Here is an 11,499-nt window from a genome sequence, read left to right as displayed (position 1 = left end):
ATTTTGTTGGATCAACTGCTTTAACAACCAATTATTAATCGATGACATGAACACTGATGCAAGAAATTGGAATCCATTGTGTAAATCACTAAAAAAATTTGAAAAGGAATTGTGGGTTGCCTCAAAATTTTAACCAATCAAAAAATTTGAACTTTTACAAATCACTGCTGATATAAAGAAACAACTTTTCCTCACTGTTAGAATTTTAAAATTTAAAAAGTTTAAATTGACGATCCACTTTGACCAATTTCTTCACCTGGCTCTTTTACTTATGAATAAAAAAAAAAATGTCTAAAGTTAAAATTTAAAAAGGTTCTTTTGGCAGTTGGTAAGCACTTGGTAAGCGCCAAAGTAATCAAAATGTAGGCACAATGATAACACTATAAATACAGTACCAAGCTAAAATTACAATAACACAATATAATATAAAGTGAGTGTTTCTCTTTCAGCAATTGCTTTTGAAGTTTAACACTTCGTTTACTGAATACTAAGTAATTTTATACAACTTCCATAGAGCATGCACTTTACATTCCATTTATTCTATAAAGTCTGCATCGTATCGTCACGATCATAGCACTGTTGCCTAAGTCATTTTTTGGGGGTTTTGAGTTAAGAGTTGAAATATATAGCTTATACAGTCTTCTATTATGTGACAAATCGCCAATCAATGTCTTAAACCAATCAGAAAGCAGTTTATTTTTAATTTTTTCATTTCTGTCTAAATCCGCATTTTGACTTAGGCGACTTGTTTTCTTCAACATGACTACTCATATCACGTAGTACACAAATCACTTTTAAAGTATGAAAGCATCTAAGTTATAAGATGCCACAAATAAACGTGACGTAGCAAAAGAAATACCGAAGTTATTCAGTTTTTTTTAGTTTTCTCAAAACAAGAAAAAAATGGCTTGCGATTGTGTTATGATCGTGTTTATGATCGTGTTATGATCGTGACGGTATATTCCATACACCAAATCCAATCAGGAAAACTCTTAATGAAAATACTTATCTTAAATTTTTACGAGAACACAAAACATAAGAAATAAATTATTCAGTTCCTAAGAGTTAAAGTAAAGTCTTATGTAATGGAGAACAGTTTTTTCCGATATGGTGCGTGTATAATCGTGCGTTAAATATATATGCCAACTTGAAAGTGAAAGATCGTGTTACAAACACAACGTTTTATATATTTATCAATTTCCTGGCACTGGGAAATCACGTCTTGATTTAGCGAAATCTATTTATCCTAATCAATTACCGTATTATAAAACTAAAGTTAGCTGGTGGGACCTTTACACAAATGAGGGGTGTGTAGTTTGGGATGATTTCAGAGGCGACTACTACGAGTGCCAAGAGTTGTTTAAAATCTACGACCGAGATACCCTTTCAAAGTTTAAGTGAAAGATGCTTTCTCAGATATTCAAGTAAACTTATTATATTTGCATCTAAAATGTGGATCCTTTCAATTTGTTAAGGATGGTAAATCTGAACCTTTTCAAAGGAGGATTGAGCTGAGAAGGTGTATTAAAGCTTATGATGGTGAAAATTGGACTTATGCTTTACTTAACTAGCAGAACAGCAATTATAATAATAGCTATTTTGGTTATTTACGTAATGGTATTACACTTTTAAGCTTACTCAGAAGGTCTTGAATTAAAAGATATATTTCGATACAAAACAAAATTTATAAACACAGTCTACGATCATGCGGAAGTCAATGTACAAGAAATAAAAGATTTAGAAGAACTAAGCTAAGAACTGCTAAGAAGATTTAAAAACGATTTAAACGATACAAAAACAAGGGGTCTCGTGCCACTACAGATAGGATCAAAAAGAGTCCCAGATTCCACTTACAATAAGTTCTGTATCAAGTTCAATAGTTTCACGCGTCTCTTCCACGTAGGTCAGTTGGAAGAGCGTGTTAAAACATCATCAAGTTTAAAAAAGAAAAATAATAATAAGTTTTAAGGGGGAAAAGAAATTAAAAATAAAATTTTCTTGAACTTTAATTTATTTCCATGTTTTAGATACAAACTCACGCAAAAAAAAACTCACGCAAAAAAACTCACGCAAAAAAAACTCACGCAAAAAAAAAAAAAAAAAGAAAAGCCATCTTTCGATTTCCAAAAATTTTTTTCACATAAATTTGACACACCCTAATGTTCAATTTTGTTGGTGTATCGCTTCGAAACTGAAAATACATAATCAAAGATAAAGAGAATATAAGATTTAATACCCCAATGTTAATCAAATGCCAATGATAAGTAGAAGAATAAATGATTATTTAAAGAACATTTGCTTTCGATGAAGGTTTACGGAATTTAGCGTTCATTTTTAATCTAAAAATATTTGAATGATATCTAAGTAAACCGGTAACCGATTTTAAAAATCTGAAGCTGAATTTTTTTTTGTCAGAATATAGTTATCGTGTTTATTTAAATATCAATTATAGTTATAATTGAACGTATGTAAAAACGTGTTTGGGAAATGCTTTGTCTTCTTCTTTGAAAAAAATTTTTGTGTCAATATAAAACAAAAGAAATCAATTATTGATGACAGTTTACTTCGTATGTAGTCGTTTCATTCCAGTTCTGTTGTTAGTGCTCGAGCCACTGAGGAAAGAGTTTTCTATCTTTATTAAAAATTGTCATTTTAGTTTAAGTTTGCTTCTTTACTTAGCAATATTTACATCGGTTGAATGATAACGGTTAACGTTATTACAAAATTTTTGTCTAAAAAAACGGATCGATCGATACACTTTATATAAAATTGATTTTCGTAACTAAAACTTAACGGTTCATCTGACTAGTTTAATCTCCACAATTTAACAAAACACCTGGCTGCTTAGTAATTAACTGCTTACTGATTGGCTGCCTAGTAATTAAGAAACTGATAATCAGATGTCAAAAAATAAAAATCCAGTAATACTTTCTATATTTTATTCTATAAACTTAGTATTTCCATTAAAGATAAAATATCAAAGAAAAGTACATTTTTGCAACAGCACCATTTGAAGCGATTGATGAGCCTTATCTCATTTCTCTCGTTGCATGTCAAGGGAAAACACTTTCCTATAAAGGATGCCATATCACTTTAACTGAAACTGCGTGCATGCTACTTCTTCACTGTTACTGAAAATTGAGCAGGATTATTTTTCGTAGAATGGTTTTGCAGATGATTTTAAGCTACATTCAATTCCGGGTCTTACAAAAACACCTAAAAAGATTTTTCTCAGGACTTTTTTTATAGATTTTTTTGCCATACTTAATTGAATAGGTATAGGTTAAGCCCTTTTACATATTTCAGAAGTTTATTAGAAAATAGGTCTGGCCTTATACTTTACTATCATATCCCATAAAATACCAAATTGATTTTTTCTCAATATTTTGGAGAGACTTGGAAATGAGACTAATTTTACTAAATCTTAGGGCCCTTTGATTAAAAATCCAGTGTTGATTTCTTAAGTCACTGAAAAGTTAAAAGACTTTGGTTTGAAAAGGGAAATCGCCTAATAAATGTAAAACAAAAAAATAATAAAAATAAACTTTATTTCATAAACACAAAGAATAATAAAATATATATAAAAAACAAACTTTTAAATAAATAAAATTCTCTAAAAAAACCTAATGTAATATCAAAACCATATTTGTGTGTGTGTATGTGTGTGTGCATATATATATATATATATATATATATATATATATATATATATATATATATATATATATATATATATATATAGTATATGTTGTTTACGCATCAATTAAAAATAATTACCATATACAAAGTCATCCCTATAACAGCCCAATTAAAAAAGAATTATGACCACTTGATGTTTTTGTAAATCAACACAAGTGAGAAAGTCACTAATGATTTAAACTTTCAAGAAAGATTCTTTTTAAAAATATTGATCCAGTCTGGTAATACTGTTTAAAAAGTGTGTATATATATATATATATATATATATATATATATATATATATATATATATAAATCACCAACAACATCTCTTATTTATCATTGAAAAAAAATCTTATAGATTGTAAGCTAACCCAATAAATTTTAAAAAAATTATAAAATTGTAAAATTGTTATACTAATATGTTAATAAGTTTAGCATTAATGTATCTAAATCACATGCGTGTTTTTGCTGTTTATAAGTTAAGTTCAATTAACTAAAACTGAATTTACTTATTGAATAATTTTAACTTAAAGCAAAAATTGCATTAGAGCTACCCCATTTTCAAAAAAAGAGTTACAAAAATCTTAAACAGTTAACTTTTAAATTTGATTATAGAATAACAAACTAAATTAGTGGTATATATTTTTTTAAGAAAAAAATGTTGAAATTGCTACTCGAGTCTTCCGCTGATAGAGCCTGTTTCTACCTCATTTTCATCAGAAGAGAATGAGTTGCGAGTTTCTGCCTTTGGTGAGTCTTTTTTACCATATTTCTCAGTGTATAATCTGAGATATGCTTCAGCAAAAAAAGTTACCATTGTAAAAAACCCACAAGAGCATGATAATGCTGATAAAACATGGCTGTTTCCTGGAAGAATATATGAAACTGACGCAATTAAACTACTTGTTATCATCCAAACTATTGCAGCAACTAAATCAAGAAGCATGAGTATTGGAGACAAAGGAAAAACCGTAGGAAACCGTTGCCAAAGCATTAGCATGTGCAATATAATATCCAAACAGACATACATAAAAGTAGTCCATATTATGAATGTAAAAAATGAGAAACGTGTAAAAAAAACACCCACAACACTTGGAGCTAAGCATCCAGATAATGTAACAAAAAAAAGTTGTAGTAACTTAATTCGGCCAATCCATTCACTAAAGTAAGAAATGTCTATTTTTAAGTTTGTACACAAATATCGACTCTTCTTTTCTTCAGTATTCAAATGTTCTTCAGTTTCACCCATTATTTAATTTTAACTCTTTTGAAATCAATACCAGCTTTGCAATATTGGTTTTCATGTAACCTTTATAAGATAGCTGTGAAGAGAAATAATTAGTGATTGGGATTGGTACAAGTTTCTACCGACCGATTGAAAAAATCTTAACTTTTAGTTAATCGGTATTCGCCAAATCTTAAGTACCAAACAACTCCACCCGCTTATACTTTATTATTATTATCATTTTTTTTTTTTTTTTTTAATTTTCTACGAAGGTTTATGAAACCCCCTGCCGAAAAAGATTTTTACTTTTAAAACTTCTCCTTTTTTGAAAAACAAAAGCATAACAATAAGAAGAATTTATATTCTTTTTGTAAACTTAAGTTTTTATTTTATATTAACTACTTTTTTAAAGCTCAGTATACACCAAGAGTTAGAAATTGTGCCAAACTTTTTCTGACGTTCAAACAAAAATTAATATCCTTAATCGCATTTAATGATTAGTCCGCTTAGAAGGAAGTGGAATGCATGTATATTAAACTGAATCCAAAGTATTTATTTTAAAAAAAAACTTATTACAAAGGTTATTCGCGTAAAATTTTTAGAGTCTAGTATTTAGTAGCGGAAAAAGTAAATAAATGAATAAAAATAAAAATAAAATAATATAATAATAACAATAATAATTTTTCAAAAATTTAAGGTCACTTAGATTTTTTAGCGATTAATTAAATTATTTCCATGCTTTTTAAAAAAATTCTTTGTATAATTTTTATTTGGAATACATTGTATAAGTAAAATAAAAAAAAGAAATGTTATTTTGGTACAAAAATCAATCAAAAAAGAGAATTAGGTCAAAAAACTAAAAGAAAAAAAATGTGTCAAAAATATAAGATCAGTTAATTTAAATTTAATAACTCTTAAATTATTTATACGAGAATACTTAAAACTTGACCGATATAAATTACAATTAAATTTGAAAAAAAAAAATCAATTTCTAGCCAGCATTTAAAAAGATATTTCAGATGGTAAATTTTTTGGCACACCTGAAGCAGAAAAATGGGCAAAAAATCAGTATCAAAAGAAGTCAAATGGTTAATAGTCCAAATGTATAAATATTTATATAGCCCAAATGTATAAATATTTATATAGCCCAAATGTATAAATATTTATATAGCCCAAATGTATAAATATTTATATAGGGAGAATTAACCAGTATTATTACAAAGACCCTTTGGAAAATAAGTGTTTACCAACTTCTAGATCATTTTTTGGAAGACGCAAAAATTGGGTTTTGCAACAGGACGTCGCAACAGCACCTACTGCCAACACGGTGAAAGAGTGTTTTCAAAGGCAACATGTTACTTTTCTACCATGGCCAGCACGATCTCCAGATCTGAACCCAATCAAAAATATTTGGTCACGGATGAACAAGAAATTATCAAGAGAGAATATGGAAAGCGTTGCGCAATTGAAACTTCCACAGGAAAAAATTTGGAACGAAATTACAAAGGAATTATGCATCTGATTAAATCTGTCAAACCTATTCGAGTCTGCGTAAAAGTGCGTGGTGGTAATGCAAAATACTGAATTAAAGCGTCACCTTATATTTTTGACTCATATTTTTTATTAAGGTATTTTGACCATATTCTCTTTTTTGATTGATTTTGTTACCAAAGTAACTTTTTTTTCAATTTTTTTTTTTTTGGTTATAGAATGTATTCCAAACAAAATTTTAAAAAAAAATTTTTTTTTAATTTTTTTATAATGGAAATAATTTAAGAAATCGCTAAAAAATCTTAGTGAGCTTATATTTTTGAAAGCCACTGTATTTTTGAAAACAACTGTAGGGGAGACCGAAGCTAGTTGGCTACAGGGGTAAGTTGACACACTACGTTTAACTTTGCAATAAAAGTTAATGTCAAAAAATATTGTTGGATAAAAATTATCAAGAGTTTTCATTAAAAAGATGCGCTTGAAATAGATGCTTAATGTTGCTAAACTTGTCTCTTTTTATATGGTGTGCCAACTTACCATAAGAGTAAAGGCAACTTACCCCGGGCCGGGGTAAGTTGGCCCATATTTTTTTCTTTTTAGGAGTCCCTTTTTGGGCCACCAATTATTTTTTTTTTAATGTTTCACACTTGAACATGTTTGCTAAGTTGATATTCTTTTGAAGTGCAATTTGATATCCTCAAAAAAGTTCACCCAGAAATGCGCAGAGCTCAAAAACTAAAATTGTAGCCAACTAGTCCCGGTCTCCCCTATGACTTGCCATTAATTTGAATTAGTAGAAGACTTCTATCAAATTTATTTTCTGCTCTGCATTTTGCTTGTTTTTTTTTTTTCGTGATTACTTTTACAGTTGAAATTTTTCTCTATTATTTCATGTTAACACCGTTTTGCTAACATTTAAAAAAATAAACAGACCTTTTTTTTTATCTTTGTTTTTTAAAAAAACAGATATTTTGATCTTAAAGTAAACCAATGGCTTTTTTAAGTTTTTAAAATTGTGGTGTGAACCGCCCTCTAAGGTTAGTTGTATAGTTAGCCATAAAAATAAACAACAAAATATCATAGCATAATTAAGTATCATGGTGTAAATATTATAATAAAAATAACCATTTGTGTTAAACATTCTTTTTCCTCTCAACATAAAAAATATTTCAGTTGCATTTTGAATGTTACTTTATTTAGCTCTCTGATTTATCTATTTACAATTTCAGACTTTTTTGCTGTTGAGTTTTCTTTTTGAATTTTTCAATGCACCTTTTTGTGCTACGAGTTGCGGCCTTAGTGCTATTAAGTATGAATTCTGTAAACAATTTTTTTGAAAGCAATTTATGGGGCACATATCTCCGTAAATTTTATCATTTTTATCTCTAAAAATTAGTCTGCAGTTTGATTGATACGGAGATCTCAAATAATATTAATTTAAATTTTTTATCGCGTTGAGTTTTCTTCACCTGCGTTCTTGCGTTCTTTTATGTGACTCATAAACAGAGAAAGAGAAAAAAAAGGAAGTGAAAAGAAGAATTACGAAAGATTTTTTTTTTTAAGGTAACTTTAACATAAAGTTTTGGAACTCTGTTTTTTATAACAAAAAAATTTGCAATGACGATGCCTCAGCATATATACAGTTGCAAGCACGCAACTCTTCCAATAATATTCTTCTTCTTCCTCTTTTTTTACTTTTTGAAATTTTTTTGCTATTTAGTTCTCTGTTAGTATAAAATCATCAACACATAGTTTTGTCTTGTTTTTGCACTATATTAATGGAGACCATTTCTGAACTTGACGTTGGGAGCTTTGAGCCAAATGGGCCTATATTGGGTGGAAACGGGTACATTCCCGCACAAACGTTACGCAAAGCCTTTCATGACTTGTACGAAACTCCACAAACAAAAGTTGCTTGCATTCGTTCGCTTCGACATATTATTGAGGAAAAGCAGGAAGAAAATAACTTTGATGAACACACTGACTCTTTTTTATTGAAGTTTTTAAGGCATAGAAAGTTTGACGTCAATGATGCGTACCACTTACTTGAACGTTACTATTCTAATCGCGAGGCGAAGCCAGAAATATTTCGAAACTTGACGAGAAAAAACATCCGAAAAACTCTTGAGCAAGGCATAGTTTGCGTTTTACCCCAACGTGATCAGCACGGTAGAGTACTTATTAACGTTAACCTTGGAAAATGGGACTTTGGCGTACCTTGGCATTTCGATAAACTCTTACGAGTATGGGTTTACACATTAACAAAGCTATTTGAGGTTGATGAAACACAAATTAATGGAGTCGCAATTATTTGTGACTTGCGACAACTAAGTGTGCTACAAACCAAGAGTTTAAGATCAAGCATGCTCAAAAAAGTCATCGACCTTTTTCAAGTTAGCTTGTTAATACAGTTTTTATTTATTTATTTTTATTAAAACTTTCGCACAATTTTTAAATTTTTTTGCAGCAATCTATTTTTCTTTCAGGATAATTTTCCGTTTCGTCTAAATGCAGTCCATTTGCTAAACCCAAGCTGGCACTTCAAACTTTTATGGAAAATGATAAACGTATCATCTTATATTAAACCCAAATTAGCAGAGCGACTTTTTGTCCATGATGGGGACTTATCGATTTTTTATAACGAATTTCCATTAAAATACCTTCCTAAAGAACTAGGAGGAGAGGTTGTTTATGACAACAACGTTTGGGTAGAAGAACTATTAGAACCTGAAAAGTCTGAAAAGGCTACTCAACTCCAGACATCAGCTCACATTCAGTCACTGAACAAAAAGAAAAAGTTCCCTTTCAGCAACAGCAAGAAAAATTCAATATCACAAATTTCGTCAAAGAAATTTTAATGAAGAACGCTGAAAAATTCATTTCTCTTAAAAATTAATAAAACTCATCAATTTTTTATGACCTATTAAAATAATTTATAAGAGTTATCCTTCCTAATATAATGAATAATAAATGTAGTTGTTTCATCAAGAGAATTGAAAAATGATAAAAATGCCCAATTTAACTATTGCAGAGAAATCCAAAAAAAGGTTTTTTTTTAAATTATTAAATTTTGTTTCAAAGAGGAAAGAGTTGTATTTAAAGTTAATGTAATCAAACAACATTTGGATCCTTTTACAAGGACAAGTTGTAAATGCTGAGCTGGCAGTTAAATTTGAGTTTAAATAGTAGCAAGCTCACTTATTCAAGCCTCTCTTATTCCAATAATTCTTTTATAAATTGTATATTATGTGTCAAAAAGTACTGAAACCTTCAAAAGAAACTTTATTTGCTGCTAGTTTATGAAACTTTTTATTTAATAACGTTCAAGGCTTCATTTTTTATATTTTTAACGTTAAAAGCTTTGTTTTTTTTCTAATCAGCAAATGAGCCGATAAAAAACGAAGAGCTAAAGTTCGACCGAATCCAGCGAAACTTCCATATAATTCATTTCATCCTTCTTTGAATATTGTCAAATTCTGCGAGCAAACATGTGCTTCTGCTCGTCTGTGTCTAAATCATTGTCTACCAGTTGCTTAAATTATTTATAAGGAAAGAGCTTGAAGTCTGAGTTTTAATCTAAAAGCAAATTTCTAATTGTACACGTTGAAGGATTAAAATTTATAAGCAAATTTTACATTGTTGAGTGATTTTAAATATTTGTTATTTCTATTACATATGACGTTAAGTTTCTCTGACATGATTAAAATAATGTCTTGTTTCTATAATCCTCTTGTTTGTAAAGAGATTCTAATAAAAATATTTATCTAGCAACAAAGTCTTCAATCACACAAAAAGTGTTTTAGAAGAAATCATAAGTTGTTTCCTAGCGATTTCCTGAAATGTTCGTGACTCGACTTTCATAACTTGCATCTGTATTGCAACACATACAAGTTTATGAAAATCTAAATGTTAAAGATCGAAACATTAATTTAAATTAGTGTGAAAGAATTTTACATTATTACTTATTTGATAAGTAATCGAAGTCACTACTTTAATGATTATGCTATCATTAAAATTTTAATTATCATTTAAAGGATGCATTTTTATATAAAGTAGAAAAATGATGCTCACATTAAGGGTTTATTAAATTAATGTGTTGCAATTAAGCATCTGCATCTCGTTATATTTTTGAAACGATACGAAAATTGATTTTTGTATCGTTTGAAACGATACGTTACGATTTTTTTTATTTTTAACGATTTTTTGCAATATGATACGATACTGAGATTATCGGTAAATTATAAAACCAATTAAAATTTGTATTGTTATTGGTATATATCTCGGTATATATCGCTAAAATCGTTAATTTTTATAAAATCGATATATAGCGGTACATACCGATACGATATTTTGTTAAATGTAAGGAGATATTATAAGAAACATACATTTTAAGTTAACAATGTGCTTTTTATTGACGCTAAATGTAATCAGACCAGATAAAATGTTGTAATGTTTCAAATTTGCGAGTAATGTTAAAGTTATTATTGTTGTTATTATTATTGCCATTTTTATTATTATTGTTATTATTATTGCTCACATTAAAGGTTTATGAAATTAATGTGTTGCAAAGCAACTTAGTAAAACTTCAATACTACAATAATGATAAGACTTTACTCAATCGATTTTGTGACTGTCAAAAATTTGAATTCTTTGTTGAAAATTGGAATCTTTTATTGATTCTAATTAAAAAAAAAAAAAAAATCCTTGAATGTTTTTATTAATTTAAGATTGAACAGTGGAGGACGTGCAAATTGAAATTTTGACACAGAATGTTTGTTGGGTTTAACAACAGAATTAAGTTAAGGAAGTTTTTTTTTTTTTACATATCTCGAGGACAAATTTTTTTCTTCTGTAAAAATAAAAAATTGGAAAATATTTTCTTCATACCAAAACTCATTTCAATAATTATTTCTTCTAAACTTCAAAAGTTATTTCAAGATCGAGGGACGTGCTGCATCGGAGAATTTAATAATAGTATTTTCTGTTAAGATTTTGACAATGTATGAGATTTGGAGGTAGAGACGGCTTTTCTGATTGATCATAATTAACTGCATAATGATCATAATTAACTACATAATGATCATAATTAACTGCATAATGAT

The 11,499-nt window shown here is 28.7% G+C and overlaps 2 protein-coding genes across 4 annotated transcripts; one reads left to right on the top strand and one right to left on the bottom strand.

Annotated features, from left to right (window-relative positions):
• Positions 1–3,747: 3,747 nt before the first annotated feature.
• On the bottom strand, positions 3,748–5,144 carry LOC149884736 (uncharacterized). Its single transcript, XM_090096750.1, has one exon. The coding sequence runs from the start codon at positions 4,928–4,930 to the stop codon at positions 4,352–4,354; it is 579 nt and encodes a 192-aa protein (XP_089952876.1). The 5' UTR covers positions 4,931–5,144; the 3' UTR covers positions 3,748–4,351.
• A 2,711-nt stretch (positions 5,145–7,855) lies between these two features.
• On the top strand, positions 7,856–10,791 carry LOC145187157 (retinaldehyde-binding protein 1-like). Of its 3 annotated transcripts, XM_080063472.2 has the most exons (3): positions 7,856–7,960; positions 8,118–8,790; positions 8,884–10,791. In XM_080063472.2, exons 2-3 carry the CDS (start codon positions 8,176–8,178, stop codon positions 9,253–9,255), a joined length of 987 nt encoding a protein of 328 aa, XP_079919598.2. In that variant the 5' UTR covers positions 7,856–7,960; positions 8,118–8,175; the 3' UTR covers positions 9,256–10,791. The 3 variants fall into 3 exon arrangements, with proteins under 3 accessions (XP_079919598.2, XP_089950999.1, XP_079919596.2); XM_090094873.1 differs by lacking the exon at positions 7,856–7,960 and having other exon boundaries at positions 8,047–8,790; positions 8,865–8,986; XM_080063470.2 differs by lacking the exon at positions 7,856–7,960 and having other exon boundaries at positions 8,050–8,790.
• Positions 10,792–11,499: the final 708 nt, after the last annotated feature.

The sequence above is a fragment of the Hydra viridissima genome, unplaced genomic scaffold (assembly GCF_058129835.1).
Source record: "Hydra viridissima isolate aposymbiotic clone 2 unplaced genomic scaffold, HvirCarnegie_v1 scaffold_8, whole genome shotgun sequence".
NCBI lineage: Eukaryota > Metazoa > Cnidaria > Hydrozoa > Anthoathecata > Hydridae > Hydra > Hydra viridissima.
Note: the sequence above shows the minus strand (reverse complement) of the source record. Positions and strands in the feature narration are given on the sequence as shown.